Genomic DNA, 17,258 nt, shown 5'->3' on the forward strand with positions numbered 1-17,258 from the left:
AGTGTGGTGGTTACCAAGGGTGGGGGGGGAGGGAGGACATGGGAGGGAGGGAGGGAGAGAGTTAGGGGGAGGGGGAGGGGCACAGAGAACTAGATGGAGGGTGGCGGAGGACAATCTGACTTTGGGCGAGGGGTTTGCAACATAATTTGATGACAAAATAACCTAGACATGTTTTCTTTGAATATATGTACCCTGATTTATTAATGTCATCCCATTACCATTAATAAAAATTTATTAAAAAAAAGAAAAAAAAAAGAAAAAAAAATTATGTTGAATGAAATACAATTTAAAAAATATTAGAAACTGAAATTGTTAAACAGGGCCAAATGATGTAACATTAGATAAGACACAGAGAAATAAACATCCTTCAATAGTGGTAATATGAAGGTTCTAGATATTTTCTAGAGTAGTTTTAGTTGAGTTGTGGCAGCAACAGACACATTATAATTGGATGAAAATGAATTAGAAGCAAGGAAACAAGGTATCAGGTTCAGATTTCATTTCAGGGCTGCTTGGAGGAAATGAAGGAGAGAGACAAGAGTGGTGGCTAATGAGAAACACAATATTCAAAGTTTCAGCATCCATTTACTTCCTTAAGAGAAAGGAGTAATGGAGAGGAACCACTTGAGATATAGGTGAGAGAGAAAACTCTCCTACTATCACTAATAAAAAAAAGTAGAGTAGCTAATAATTTTTTTATCATACGAGAGGTGTATTAAGTACTTTACACGAATTTATTTTTTGAATTATATTTTTTAATCCTCATATGAAATAAAATCATTGAGAGAATGGGTAGTAAAAGAAAGTTTGAAATTTATAGATGTTATATAATTATAAAAAGAAAACTGAAGATTAAAAAAAGGCACAGAAATAAGATGTACAGCAGGAGCCCTGAGGGTGTCACTATACATGCTCTTCCAGTAATTAATATCCATTAAGCCCAAAGAGGGCCATTAAGGGACAGATAACTGATGCCCGCCTAGTACATTCTATACATTCTAGCAAATTACTAATACTAAGAGGTATGACTCTGTTTCTTAGTTTTTTAATAATTTTGAACAAAAATAATTTGCTCTTTGCATCTCACATTCTGTTACCTGGAAATAACTTCAGGTAGAACATCTGATTTATTTGGGTTAAGTGATTTGGGCTCTTTTAAAGAACATTTTATGAACTTGACTCCAATGGCAAGAGAAGTGAAGGCAAAGATAAATGAATGGGACTACATCAGAATTAAAAGTTTTTGCTCAGCAAGAGAAACTGATATCAAAATAAACAGACAGCCAACTAAATGGGAAATGATATTTTCAAACGACAGCTCAGATAAGGGCCTAATATCCAAAATTTACAAAGAACTCATAAAACTCAACAACAAACAAACAAACAATCCAATAAAAAAATGGGAAGAGGACATGAACAGACACTTCTCCCAGGAAGAAATACAAATGGCCAACAGATATATGAAAAGATGCTCAGCTTCATTAGTTATTAGAGAAATGCAGATCAAGACTACAATGAGATACCACCTCACCCCTGTTAGATTAGCTATTATCAACAAGACGGGTAATAACAAATGTTGGAGAGGCTGTGGAGAAAAAGGAACCCTCATTCACTGTTGGTGGGAATGTAAAGTAGTACAACCACTATGGAGGAAAGTATGGTGGTTCCTCAAAAAACTGCAAATAGAACTACCTTATGACCCAGCAATCCCTCTACTGGGTATATACCCCAAAACCTCAGAATCATTGATACGTAAAGACACATGTAGCCCCATGTTCATAGCAGCACTGTTCACAGTGGCCAAGACATGGAAACAACCAAAAAGCCCTTCAATAGAAGATTGGATAAAGAAGATGTGGCACATATACACTATGGAATACTACTCAGCCATAAGAAATGATGACATTAGATCATTTATAGCAAAATGGTGGGATCTTGATAACATTATACGGAGTGAAATAAGTAAATCAGAAAAAAACAAGAACTACATGATTCCATACACTGGTGGAACATAAAAACGAGACTAAGAGACATGGACAAGAGTGTGGTGGTTACCAGGGGTGGGGGGAGGGAGGACGCAGGAGGGAGGGAGGGAGAGATTTCGGGGGAGGGGGAGGGGCACAGAGAAAACTAGATAGAGGGTGACAGAGGACAATCTGACTCTGGGCGAGGGGTATGCAACATAATTTAATGAGAAGATAACCTAGACATGTTTTCTTTGAATATATGTACCCTGAATTATTAATGTCATCCCATTAACATTAATAAAAATTTATTAAAAAAAAGTGATTTGGGCTTATAACATTTGAGATATGCAATTATCTTTTGTTTTTTATTATAATAGAGAAAACCATTGGAATGTAGGTAGCAAAATAATGCATAATCCAAAATCTCAGTATACTTGTTTTAAATACAATTTTAAAATTTAGATATTTTTACATCAGATTTCCTAGTCGTACATTTCTTAAATAGTAATTTCAATTAGTTTGTAATATTTAATCATTTACCATGAAGCCCCTAAAAAGACTGGGGGATTCCTGGGAATCTTAGGGAACATAAGTTAAAATGGGATTAGGTAGAACCTTGTTAGCTGCAGGTGAATAATATTTCTCAGAAAAGGTTGGGATCTTGGGACCAGGGCTATTCCCTTAATTAAAGAAGAACTGGGGAGGTTCCTCACTTCTGGGTGCTGCTGGGCAGCTCTTTCTGGAAAACAAAGCATGGAATCAGAAGGGTATGTCCACAGCCATAGATGGGGTGGTCTTGGCAAGCAGTTTGCATCAGGGCATGCAGTACAAAGTGACAAGGGGGTTGGGGGTTGTGGATGACACAGCACACAAAAGTGCCCTCCATCAGAAATCTGGGAGTCCAGTGAGCACACAGACAATATCGACAATATCCAGGAAGTTTGTTAGAGGCAGAATTCTAGGGGGAGGTGGTAGCATTTGACCATTGTACATGCCTGACCCGAGTAGTCAGGGGGAACTACCAAGACAGGGACCCCAAATGAGTGGGGAAAGATAGGTTCAGGTATCAAAACTGAGACACAATCCAAGATCATGTTAGTCACAAAATGTTGTTGCCAAGGTTTCACAGAACCTGCCCTGTCCAGAGCCAGAAGAAAAGATAAGGAAGACAACAAAACCGAGGAAGCTGGTCAGGGGGAGAAATGCCATGCAAGACCAGAGGAATAAAGAGCCTGAGAGCAAGGCATGACGTGACAGTGGGAAGCTGGGATGACTTTTTATTTTCGTTATGATCGTGGTTTGTAGTAAATATATTCCTGAAAGGATCCGAGGCACTTAAGGCTGTGATAAAAATTTCATGTGTAAATAATCAGATCTTAATTAACTTAAAAGGAGCTTTAGATATTAGAATAAGAGAGAAAAAGAGACACAGAAATTTAATCAACAATTTTTTTTTTACCATAAGTTATATAGTTTATTTGAGGTTATGGATTTCCTCCTATTTGAGAAATTACTGTAGTCTCTTATATTACATACATACAATTCTATAATGGCCCATGGATAGAATCTGACTTTTAAAAGTCAACTAAAAAATGTCCATATATTCACATGTGATTACTAGATAAAAATGGCCTAACTTTTTTATTAATCTGCTAATTAACTATTTATCACAGTGGGAAGGAGATAGACGCAGATATGTAGAGATATATTATATGAGAACTGTGTGAGCATCAAACACGGTGGTCATGAAGGGGACATAGAGAAGGGACACTGGCCAAGTCTTCTGGCTACTCAGGTGAAGGGGCACAGAGAGTTTTGTGTGAATAATAACAATGGACTAGGATTGGATTATTTCCACATGCTTAAATTTTTGTGTGGAAGACGAGAGAATGAAAGAGATGTGAAGGGACACTAGCATCTGGAAAACACATGAGCAAAGACTGAAAAGTACTTGAGTTTTCTTACCCGATTGCTTTTACATGTATAGATTTTATCTTTTAATGTACATGTAAGCTGTCAACAGAATACAGATATCCATTTTATTCCACAATTTAAAGAACTTTGATAATATTATGCTAAATAAAATAAGTCTGTCAGAAACAGTGAAGAACCATATGATCTCATTCATATATGAGATATAAAACTGGAACTCGTAGACATAGACAACAGTAAGGTGGTCACCAGTAGGAAGGGGATGGAGGTTACTCAAGGGATCCAAATGTATGGCAATAAAAGATGATATGACTTAGTGGTGGACGCACAATGCTACACATACAGGTCATGTGTCAAAGCAATGTACTCTTGATTTTATTAACCAGGGTCAACCAATAAATTTAACAATTTAAAAAACAGTCTATATAGCTCTCCTTTTATGTAGTTATTTTGAAAGAAACAACTATTTTACTAACACTTATAAATGTACTGTTATTTTTTAAATAAAAGAGCTTTATATTCAAAGGCATTTTAATTGGATTTTTTTTGCATTACACATAATTTTCTTTGCAACCACCTGTCATGAATTTTTCAAATTCATAATATATTACACTCTAAATTCTGCACAACCATTACTGATAGAAATGTTTGTTTGACTTACGTTGAAAATGCATTATTCTGCTTTTCACATCGTATGCCTTTGCAGCTTAACCCTTTTGTTTCTTCATAATAGAAGTACAATTGATTTAGGCCATTGGCAAATGCCAACAGCACAAGACAGTATATGAAGAGAAACTTCAAAATGTCCAGGAGCATTCTTCCCAGAGATATTTGCAGAGGCCCCAGGTGAGAATTTGCAGTAAACAGGGAGATCAGGCGTAGGGAACTGAAGATGTTTGCAATCGCAAATAAAGCTTCAGCTACCAGAGTGGGGTGCCACATGTCCCAAGATTCTCGAGGATTTAGGGCACTGTACTGGAGAAACGAAAGAAACAAAAGCAAGGTAAAACAAACTCATACATATGAATATGTCAAGTTTAGGTAGGTGAAACACAGTAGCTATTGTCAGGAAGCTGATCTCCTTCATAACAATGGCAGCAATAATAATCTGTACAAAAACTGACTGGTGGTGGTGCAGTGGATAGAGCACTGAATTGGAACACTATAAAGTCCCAGGTTCAAAACTCCGAGGTCGCAGGCTTGAGTACGGGCTCATCCAGCTTGAATGTGGTCTTGTGGGCTTGAGTGTGAGATCATAGACATGATCCCATGATTGCTAGCTTGAGCCCAAAGATTGCTGGCTTGAAGGCCAAGCTTGCTGGTTTGAGCAACATGTCACTGGCTCAGCTGGAGCCCCCAGTCAAGGCAGACAGGAGAAGCAATCAGTGAACAACTAAAGTGCTACAACTATGAGTTGATGCTTCTCATCTTTCTCCCGTCCTGTCTCTCTCTCTCTCTCTCTCTCAAAAACAAACAAACAAAATATCTGCACAAAACCAAAAGAATTATTAATCTGTAATCTATAAACTCCAATTGAAGTGCCTTCCTGATCTGTCCTTTTCATTTGTAGTATTTGTTAATATATAAATTACAGCCCTGGCCGGTTGGCTCAGCGGTAGAGCATCGGCCTGGCGTGCGGGGGACCTGGGTTCAATTCCCGGCCAGGGCACATAGGAGAAGCGCCCATTTGCTTCTCCACCCCCCTTCCTTCCTCTCTGTCTCTCTCTTCCCCTCCCGCAGCCAAGGCTCCATTGGAGCAAAGATAGCCCGGGCGCTGGGGATGGCTCCTTGGCCTCTGCCCCAGGCGCTAGAGTGGCTCTGGTCGCAGCAGAGCGATGCCCTGGAGGGGCAGAGCATCACCCCCTGGTGGGCAGAGCTTCGCCCCTGGTGGGCGTGCCAGGTGGATCCCGGTCAGGCGCATGTGGGAGTCTGTCTGACTGTCTCTCCCCGTTTCCAGCTTCAGAAAAAAAAAATACAAAAATTACATTTGTTCTCGCCCTTTCTGATAGAATTTCAGAATTATATAGGAAAGACAAACTGATTTTATATTGGGAAAATATAGCAATATCATTATAACAAATAAAATTGCATTAAATGAAAGGCACTAAATTTTGAACAAAATAATCAATTGCTTTATTTACCATATTTAACACCCCTGCCTATTCTAGAGGAATGCATATACAATACACATAATGTGTAAGTCAGTGGAAGTAGTGGCCTGTTGCCATAGAAATACTAACAACCCATATGGGCATAGCAGTGAATTCATTGTATATGTTATAACCTATCCTAAGTGCCGATAAAACCTTATTTGGAAATTAACTTGGATGTCAATTAATAGCTAATTTTTAAGTATTTAATGTGTAGATAATGTGGTATTTATCTGAACATTCCTTAATTATATAAAACATGTAATTTGAGAAAAATATTAGTGATATTAAACTTTGACCAGCATTATTTTAATAGTTAAATAAAACATCAGCTTTAAAAAACAAGTTCTATAAAGAGCAAAATAAAATTTATTCCTTGTTATTTTGAAGTAAATTTGTTCCTTTTTTTTTAGAAAAAAGGTCAAATATACTTTTTAAAGTGTAAGAAAACCTTAAATCTACATCTGAAGTGAACAATAAATTGAATTCTCTTCTTTATACATATTATAAAAACTATGTTAGACAATTGCATCATTTTCCTGTCAGAAAATATTTTTTACTTCTGTATGAGTTCCATCAGAATATTTCCTTTCTCTTTATGTTGTATTTTATGCCAAAGATCTTTACAAATGTTAATTCTTTTTAAACTAATAGGATTTTTTAATCTTCTGTGGGAAAAAATACATTACAAATGCCTAATTCTTTTCAACAAGCAGACTCTTTGCAATTTAAAACAATCAAATTTGCTACAATTGCTGCAACAAGCTATACTGCCACCAACAATGCATGAGGGTTTCCTTTCCTCCATATCCTTGCCAACTCTTGTCCATCGAGTAATTGATAATAGGACTTCTCTCAAAAAATTAAAAATGAAACTGCCTTGCCTGACCAGGCAGTGGCGCAGTGGATAGAGCATCGGACTGGGATGCAGAGGACCCAGGTTCGAGACTCTGAGGTTGCCAGCTTGAGTGCGGGTTCATCTGGTTTGAGCAAAAAGCTCACCAGCTTGGACCCAAGGTCGCTGGCTTGAGCAAGGGGTTACTCTGTCTGCTGTAGCCCCATGGTCAAGGCACATATGAGAAAGCAATCAATGAACAACTAAAGTGCCACAACAAAAAACTGATGACTGATGCTTCTCATCTCTCTCCATTCCTGTCTGTCTGTCCCTGTCTATCCCTTTTTCTGACTCTCTGTCTCTGTAAAAAAAAAAAAAGGAACTGCCTTATCAACCATTGATTCTTCTTCTGGGAATATATTCAAAGGAACCCAAAACACTAATTCAAAAGAATAGATGCATGCCTATGTTCAATACAACATTACTTACAATAGCAAAGATTTAGAAGCAACCCAAGTGCCCATCAGTAGATGAATGGATAAAAAAGCTATATATATATATATTTTCACAATGGAATACTAAACTGCTATTAAAAGAAAACCTTATCTTTTGCAACAACAATGATTGACCGTGGGAGTAGTATGATAGGTGAAATAAGCCAGACAGAGATAGACAAGTTCCTTATGATTTCACTCATATGTGAATTATAGCGAACAAAATAAACTAACAATATAGAAACAGACTCATGGTTGGAGAACAACAAATTGACAGCTGTTGGGGGTGAGGGGGATTGAGGAGTTGGGTGGAAAAGGTGAAGGGATTAAACAAACAAACAAACATAAAAACTCACAGACAGAGGTAACAGTGTGGTGATTACCAGAGGGAAAGAGGAATAAGAGGAGGTAGAAGAAAGTAAATGGCTTAGAAATGGTGACTGAAGGAGACTTGACTAGGGTGGTGAACACACACTATGAAATACAGATGATATATTATAAAACTGTACACTTGATATCTATCTAACGTAGTTAACCAATGTTACCCCACTAAATTCAATGAAAATTTATATATATATATAAAACAACTGAATTTCAACTAGAGGGATATTATTTTCTATTTTTAAATCTTGATATCTGTTTTTAAACATTTCCACATATAGCTTTAACATAAAATAGCTAATGATTGAAGACAAAAATTAAAATTTTTAAAATTCATTATAACAAGTATAAGAGTGTGGGTTTGTGGTATCAAACATTGTCAAACTCTCTCCACCTGGTCCCTTACATATTATGTCATATTTTCCTTCAAAGACTAAGATCACAATTACCTCCTTTTCTCATTTTTCCTGAAAGACACACATGTTTAAGTAGAGAACATCTCCCCTACTCGGTCGATAGCTAATTTTATATTTCTGTCTGTCTCCCTTTTTCTCATCCTTTCTCTCACCAATATAGCTTTTATGACTATATATCAGAATGCACAAAAAAAAAAAAAAAAAAAACAGCCCAATATACGAAATAGTAAGTATTCTTAAAGATATGATCATTTTCTAGAAATTTCTAACAGTATTCAACACAATGTCTTGCATGTAAGAGCTGCTCAAGAAACATTTTCTCCCATCAAATATTCATAGTCCAGTGAGGACGTAATAAAAATGCTCTAAGAGATTAACATAAAGTGCTGTTGGAAAATGGAAGAGAAGTTGGTAGTTTGATGTGAAGTGCATCATCATGCGGTGAATGACTATTTCAGCTGGGATTTGCAAAATATTAAGAGGAAGGTTTTCCATTTTACAAATCATGGAATGTTAGATTCTGTCCCAGGATAATTACTGAAGTCTGCTTCAGAGTATAGCGCTTTTAGCAATTGTTGGAAACAATGTTACATAAATATGAAGCCATTTATGCATGGTCAGGGCTTCCTGAGGAAAAAATTGTTGGCATGGGGGTTAAAGAATATCAGAATGGCAAACAAACCTTTTAAGTTAAAAATAGAGACTTCCTGAGATATTTAGAAACCTTTCCCCTGGAGCCATCTGCTTACATTCTGGAATAATGAACAGGGACCTTTGCCTCTCCAGAGAGAATGTGTAAACAAAGCACATCTCTCCTTCTCCAGGGGAAAGATGAGCAGCTGGCACTGTTGTTTTATAAGATCTGAAATTCATAATTTTCCAGTTCTTCTGTGGCACAAGTTCTTGTATGTGAAGGGTATATCTGGTATATCTGCTGCCCTGTGAAGGACTGAAGCACGTGGAACCAGTGCTAAGATTGTTATGCAAGTAATTAATTTGTTTGTTCCTTGATCCAAAAAACTTGTTCCCTGTCGGGAATATAGTAGTTCCCCCTTATTCACCTGGGATATATTATAAGAGTCCCAGTAGATGACAGAACTTGCAGATCGTACCCAACCTTATATATGTTATGTTTTCTCCTATAAAGACATACTAATGATAAAATTTAATTTATAAATTAGATAGGGTAAGAGAAGAACAATAGTAACTAATAAAACAATGATTACAGTAATAATAAAAGCTATGTGAATGGCTTCAGGGCTATTACTAAGTAACGTAAGAGTTACTTGAACACAAGCACTGTGACACCACGACGGTAGATCTGACATGGGCAAGGAGGGCATGGTGTTGACATGCAGAGCAAAGAGGTGATCCACATCTGGGCAGGATGGAGTTGGACAGCACGAGGTTCCACCCCGTTACTCAGAACAATGCGTCAAGGATGGCATAAATCCTTCCTTTTTGGAGTTATCCATTTTATATTCTTGGACTGTGGTTGACAGGGAGTCACTAAAATCAGAGCAAACAAAACCGCAGACACGGGGAGTGGGCTACTGTAAGCAGAGATACAAACATATGTAACTACTCTCTTTTTTTTTTTTTTTTTTTTTATAATTTTATTTTTTTAATGGGGTGACATCAATAAATCAGGATACATATATTCAAAGATAACAAGTCCAGGGTATCTTGTCGTTCAATTATGTTGCATACCCACCACCCAAAGTCAGATTGTCCTCTGTCACCTTCTATCTCGTTTTCTTTGTGCCCCTCCCCACCCCCTATCCCTCTCCCATTCCCCCCTCCCCCCCATAACCACCACATTCTTGTCGATGTCTCTTAGTTTCAGTATTATGTCCCACCTACGTATGGAATAATACAGTTCCTGGTTTTTTCTGATTTACTTATTTCGCTTCGTATCATGTTATCAAGATCCCACCATTTTGCTGTAAATGTTCCGATGTCATCATTTCTTATGGCTGAGTAGTATTCCATAGTGTATATGTGCCACATCTTCTTTATCCAGTCATCTATTGATGGGCTTTTTGGTTGTATCCATGTCCTGGCCACTGTGAACAGTGCTGCAATAAACATGGGGCTGCATGTGTCTTTACGTATCAATGTTTCTGAGTTTTGGGGATATATACCCAGTAGAGGGATTGCTGGGTCATAAGGTAGTTCTATTTGCAGTTTTTTGAGGAACCACCATACTTTCTTCCATAATGGTTGTACTACTTTACATTCCCACCAACAGTGTATGAGGGTTCCTTTTTCTCCACAGCCTCTCCAACATTTGCTATTACCTGACTTGCTAATAACAGCTAATCGAACAGGTGTGAGGTGGTATCTCATTGCCGTTTTGATTTGCATTTCTCTAATAGCTAAAGAAGATGAGCATCTTTTCATATATCTGTTGGCCATTTGTATTTCTTCCTGGGAGAAGTGTCTGTTCATATCCTCTTCCCATTTTTTTATTGGATTGTTTGTTTGTTTGTTGTTGAGTTTTATGAGTTCTTTGTATATTTTGGATATTAGGCCCTTATCTGAGCTGTTGTTTGAAAATATCATTTCCCATTTAGTTGGCTTTCTGTTTATTTTGTTATCAGTTTCTCTTGCTGAGCAAAAACTTCTTAGTCTGATGTAGTCCCATTCATTAATTTTTGCCTTCACTTCTCTTGCCATTGGAGTCAAATTCATGTAACTACTCTCTTGATTTCATTCTTTTAAGTTCTCCTTTTTAATTTTTCTCCTGTCATTGACCTATTTAGCTTAGGTTTTTAAACATGAGCATTATTTTACAAAGCAATTTAAAATCATTTTAGAAACCACGGCGTTTTGGGGTTTCCAAAGAAAAGTGTGATTCTTCAGTTAATAAGTTTTTTTACACCTAAATTAGGAATTAAAAGATTAACTTGAATTCAACATTTTCTCTTTACCCTTATTTTTAAAACATCCACAAAATCTATATATATTCATTTTTATTTTTATGTTTGTACCTTTGCCTCCACCACTGGTGAGGTCCCTTTGAGTGTCCTTGGCATGTTCCTCCTTCTCACTGGCCCCTTAAATGTTGAGTTCACTTTGCACAAGACTCTTCTCTTCTTGTCCATCCACACTCTCGGGGTGCTTCCCATAATCTCAGCTGTCAGGTATGTGCTGATGGCTCTCAGTTTCACATGTCCAGCCCAAACTCCTTGCCTTACAGACCTACTCTGTATTCTAATGTCTTGTCGACTTTTTCCACTTAGACATCTCAGGCTCCGAGGCTAATACTGAAACTCATCGTCTCCTCCTCTTCAAACTCCTTCTCACTAAGGCTTCTGATCTAAGTGAATGAGGCCAATTTGTTTAAGGCAGAATTTGAGGTTGATTCTCAAGTCTTCTTTTCCAAACTCCCAGCCTCTAAACCAAAATCTTATCTATATTGCTTACTCCTCTTCATTAGTATCCTCACTTGTCTTAGAGTTTTTACTATTTCCCACAGAAATTATCGTAATAGCGTCTTAACTGCTTTCCCTGACTTAAACCTTATCTCTACAATTATCCATTTCCTCTAAAATCATCTGTTAAAAGTGCCAATGAGATCATCTCACATGTTGCTTAATGTTCTTCTATGATTCTGCATTGTTCTCAAAATGAAATTCCAATTTCCCAACATGTCACATAAAGACTGTGGAATCTAAGTCCTGACTTCATCTGATTGTCTCTAGTTAAATACCTAATGCTGTGACCCAAACATATAGTACTGGTGATTCTCTAAATTACCCTCACTTATCACCAAAATGCTTTTCTATGAATATGGGGCCTTTTGTCCAGAATGGATTTAAATTATAGTTATTTTACTTCTTCAACTGTTATCAATTCATAAAATATATGTTGACTGCCTACATATATATCTGTGCCAGGCACTATCATAAGGGTTCATCATCATGATCAGACAATGTATAGTTCATATCATAAGGGCTTACAATATGGTGAAAAAGACAGACATTAGATAAGTAATCCTAATTTTTCCCTTGATAAGAACTCTTTGGCTGCAGACGACTAGACACTAGCATTCTGCTGACCAGAGCTGGCCACTCCCTGTTGCAGAATAATCCTTAAACAGAGTGAGATCAAGAGCTACCCTACCACGACAATCAAAACAGCATGGTATTGGCAGAAAAATAGACACTCAGACCAATGGAACAGAATAGAAAGTCCAGAAATAAAACCACATATATATAGTCAAATAATTTTTGATAAAGGGGCCAAGAACACACAATGGAGAAAAGAAAGCCTCTTCAATAAATGGTGCTGGGAAAACTGGAAAGCCACATGCAAAAGAATGAGACTGGACTACAGTCTCTCCCCCTGTACAAAAATTAACTCAAAATGGATCAAAGATCTAAACATAAGACCTGAAACAATTAAGTACATAGAAGAAGACATAGGTACTCAACTCATGGACCTGGGTTTTAAAGAGCATTTTATGAATTTGACTCCAATGGCAAGAGAAGTGAAGGCAAAAATTAATGAATGGGACTACATCAGACTAAGAAGTTTTTGCTCAGCAAGAGAAACTGATAACAAAATAAACAGAAAGCCAACTAAATGGGAAATGATAATTTCAAACAACAGCTCAGATAAGGGCCTAATATCCAAAATATACAAAGAACTCATAAAACTCAACAACAAACAAACAAACAATCCCATAAAAAAATGGGAAGAGGATATGAACAGACACTTCTCCCAGGAAGAAATACAAATGGCCAACAGATATATGAAAAGATGCTCATCTTCTTTAGCTATTAGAGAAATGCAAATCAAAACTACAATGAGATACCACCTCACACCTGTTCAATTAGCTATTATTAGCAAGACAGGTAATAGCAAATGTTGGAGAGGCTGTGGAGAAAAAGGAACCCTCATCCACTGTTGGTGGGAATGTAAAGTAGTACAACCATTATGGAAGCAAGTATGGTGGTTCCTCAAAAAACTGAAAATAGAACTACCTTATGACCCAGCAATCCCTCTACTGGGTATATACCCCCAAAACTCAGAAACACTGATACGTAAAGACACATGCAGCCCCATGTTTATTGCAGCACTGTTCACAGTGGCCAGGACATGGAAACAACCAAAAAGCCCGTCAATAGATGACTAGATAAAGAAGATGTGGCACATATACACTATGGAATACTACTCAGCCATAAGAAATGATGACATCGGAACATTTACAGCAAAATGGTGGGATCTTGATAACATGATACGAAGCGAAATAAGTAAATCAGAAAAAACCAGGAACTGCATTATTCCATACGTAGGTGGGACATAAAAGTGAAACTGAGAGACATTGATAAGGGTGTGGTGGTTACGGGGGGGAGGGGGGAATGGGAGAGGGAAAGGGGGAGGGGGAGGGGCACAGAGAGAACAAGATAGAGGGTGACGGAGGACAATCTGACTTTGGGTGATGGGTATGCAACACGATTGAACGACAAGATACCCTGGACTTGTTATCTTTGAATATATGTATCCTGATTTATTGATGTCACTCCATTAAAAAAATAAAATTATTTAAAAAAAAAAAAAAAAGAAAGAAAAATACGGTTAAAAAAAAAAAAAAAAAGCTACCCTAAACACTTAAGCCTATCTAAGACAATCAATTCCTGCTTTCCTCTTCCTCTCGAGTATCTGCTTTCTAGTCTAAACCTGCCATAGTTTGGTTTTGCCCTAAGCCTTCATTTCTCTTCAGATTCTGTTTAGGAGAGTTGTCCCTTTGCAGACTTTTATAATAGATTGTTCACCCTTAGATTACTTGTCAGTTTTTCAGGCAGGGAGCTTTGTCTAATAATTTTATGTGCTGAGTTTATTTGGTAGGAACTCAAAACAGCACTCAAGGGATAAAAATTCTAAGACATATTCAAAAGCAGGTTTGTTAAAAAAGGTGGATCATTTGTAAAAATGTGAGTCTTAATATAACCAGAAAATGGAGTTTAAGTAGAAAATGTATACTGGTTTTAATGTCTTATTTACAGAGTGAACCTTTGTCTTTCTACAAATCCGTTAGATAATTAAGTAATGAAAGAGAGAAGAAAGGCATAGGATGTTATGCTGTTGTAGATAACACTAGATTAAACAATTAGGATTCAAATTTCTGTAGCTCTCTGTCATAAAACTAAAGAATGGTTAGAAAATCCTGAAACATGAAGAGTACATTACAGCTAGAGCACTATGGAATAAATATAACAATATTGCTTCCTTTCTAGATGGAAAAAAAGAAAAGAAAAGACAGGAAATACCTCCATGTAAATGAATTGTAGAAGAATGAAGTAATTAAGCAAATGTGACTCTTCTGCCAAACCTCCAAACATATTATAAAAAATTCCCCACTCCCCTAACAGAATGGTCTCCCTCTTTGTTGGCTGACAGTGTTTTTGATCCAGCCACAAATATCTAGGGCTGGATTTTCCTAACCATTTATGTACCCTGAGGCAGGAGGTATAACTAGTACTCTCCCAGCAGAGATCCCAGTTATAACCCTATAGTAATCTTGCTATGCCTTACTAGGTGAACTATTTACCAGGGAGCAGCATCAGAAATGATTTCATCTACTTTAATAATTAATAAGTCTTTTACATTATGAATGTTATCTTCATTTTTTTTCAAATTCAACCTTCTATTTGCTTCTCTCAAGTCCACTGCTCTACTTCAGGTCTCATAATCATTTGACTCGCTCACTCTTTAATTGTCATTAATGGTTCATTTATATTTATATTTATATATTTATAGAAAAATGTCCACATTCTATATAGCAGAATTTGGAGAGCCCCTCCCATCCTTTTCTTGCTCTCATTTCCTGGGTCATTGCTCTTGGATATTGACCTCCTTTATACACTTAGACTTTTGCACATTGTGTCTTTTCTCTCTAGAATGTTCCTGCATGTTCATGAACATGATAGTTGCCCTCTCACTTTGTCCCCATATCTAAAAGCATTGAAACAAAAAGCCACAATTATTATTGTCACTAAGTAAATTTGCTAGAAATGCAAATCTAGCTCCTCCCCCAATACTTTTACTTAGAATATCTGGGGATAAAGAAAAAGAATCTGTATTTTTGCAACCTCTCCAAGTGATACTTATGCACTTGAAAGTTTGAAAAAAACAGCTATAACCATATAATACTAGAATTTTATAATTGCATGGGCCCACAAAAAAGGATATATTACTTTATAGGTATACTTACTTAAGGATTATTACAGAGAAAACAGGAATTAGATATGAATTTAGATAGATTCATAACAGTACCTTCTGCTATCTTAATAAGGTCTTAAAGGGCATTAGCTCAATGGTAATAGAAAAAATTATCAAGTTATATTTTCATTCTTAAAGCAGAACTAGATTTCCACAAAATAGGTAGAAAATACTTTGGACAATTTTGACCCTGTTATGTTTGAACATTGCACAAAGAATCTCCAGCCTCAATTTTAAAAACTCTAGTAAATGAATTAGTTCACATACATGTCAGCATTGTCTACTTCAGATCACTAAATTGCATGAATCATTCCTGTACGGTTAGGCACTCTTCTTCTTTTTTTTTTTTTTTTAGTAATTGACTATTATTTTGAAACACAATTTTAAGAAATAGAACAGAGGGAAAAGAAAGGCAGAAAATAGGAGATGGCAATATTTTGGTTTGAGAAACAGTCCCCAAAGTAGAAAATAATCACAATTGTCATTGAAGAGCAAACTCTGTTTTATGTAAATTATGTGATTAGGGATAAGACTGATGCTGTACTAATTTTGGAAAAGTAATGGATGTGTGAGATTTCAGGCACTGTCATGTTGAATGGGATGAGGAGAAAAAAATATTATATTCTGCTATAATAATATCAAATTATATTGGTTTGCACTGAAATAATAATTTCAGTGTTTTGAAGAAATAATATTTTGATCTGTCTATATAATTCCATCAGTTAGTAATAGATAAAAATAGATTTTTCTTTCTGGCCAAAAGGTACAGTGTTTGAGGTAGAATTTCATTAGAAATTGAAAGGATTAGAAACAAGAAGAGGTATTGTGAATAATTTTGAGGCATCATTCTAAAAAATTGGGTGATGACTTCCAATTGATCATTAAATTTGTTTTATGATTACAAATTATGTAATACCTATGCATCTTATACCTATGTATCAATAAGGCCATGAACTGATGAGTATCACATACATACATACTCATACATATATATGTGTGTATGTATGTATGTACAGTGTGTCCGTAAAGTCATGGTGCACTTTTGACTGGTCACAGGAAAGCAACAAAAGACGATAGAAATGTGAAATCTGCACCAAATAAAAGGAAAACTCTCCCAGTTTCATACCTATTTAGTGCAGTTTGATGTGGGCTCACGCACAGATTTTTTAGGGCTCCTTAAATAGCTATCCCATATAGCCTCTACTGACTCATCACTGATTGATGGCCTACCACAGGGGTCCCCAAACTTTTTATACAGGGGGCCAGGTCACTGTGTCTCAGATCGCTGGAGGGCCGGATTATAAAAAAACTATGAACAAATCCCTATGCACACTGCACATATCTTATTTTAAAGTAAAAAAACAGAACGGGAACAAATACAATATTTAAAATAAAGAACAAGTAAATTTAAATCAACAAACTGACCAGTATTTCAATGGGAACTATGGGCCTGCTTTTGGCTAATGAGATGGTCAATGTCCGGTTCCATATTTGTCACTGCTAACCATAACAAGTGATATGATGTGCTTCCGGAGCTGTGATGCGTGCGTACAGTGTTACCGGAAGTAGTACTGTATGTGAGCTATGCTGCGCTTTGCGGCACCACCACATACAGTACTCCAGGAGCATAGGATGTGGATGCATTCTGTGCTCCTCTCACTGACCACCAATGAAAGAGGTGCCCCTTCCGGAAGTGTGGCGGAGGCCAGATAAATGGCCTCAGGGGGCCACATGTGGCCCACGGACCAGAGTTTGGGGACCCCTGGCCTACCAGAACGGGGTTTCTCCACCAAACTGCCAGTTTCCTTCAGCTGCTTATCCCACTGAGCAATGTTATTCCTATGTGGTGACGC

The 17,258-nt window shown here is 36.9% G+C and overlaps 1 protein-coding gene across 2 annotated transcripts in view; it reads right to left on the reverse strand.

Annotated features, from left to right (window-relative positions):
- Positions 1–17,258, reverse strand: part of TRPC4 (transient receptor potential cation channel subfamily C member 4) — a 270,133-nt gene that overhangs the window by 77,145 nt on the left and 175,730 nt on the right. For both annotated transcript variants that reach the window (XM_066234980.1, XM_066234979.1), the window contains exon 6: positions 4,561–4,874. In XM_066234980.1, coding sequence (XP_066091077.1) covers positions 4,561–4,874 — 314 coding nt within the window. The remainder of the gene's footprint in view (positions 1–4,560; positions 4,875–17,258) is intronic.

Source organism: Saccopteryx bilineata, chromosome 6, assembly GCF_036850765.1.
Source record: "Saccopteryx bilineata isolate mSacBil1 chromosome 6, mSacBil1_pri_phased_curated, whole genome shotgun sequence".
NCBI lineage: Eukaryota > Metazoa > Chordata > Mammalia > Chiroptera > Emballonuridae > Saccopteryx > Saccopteryx bilineata.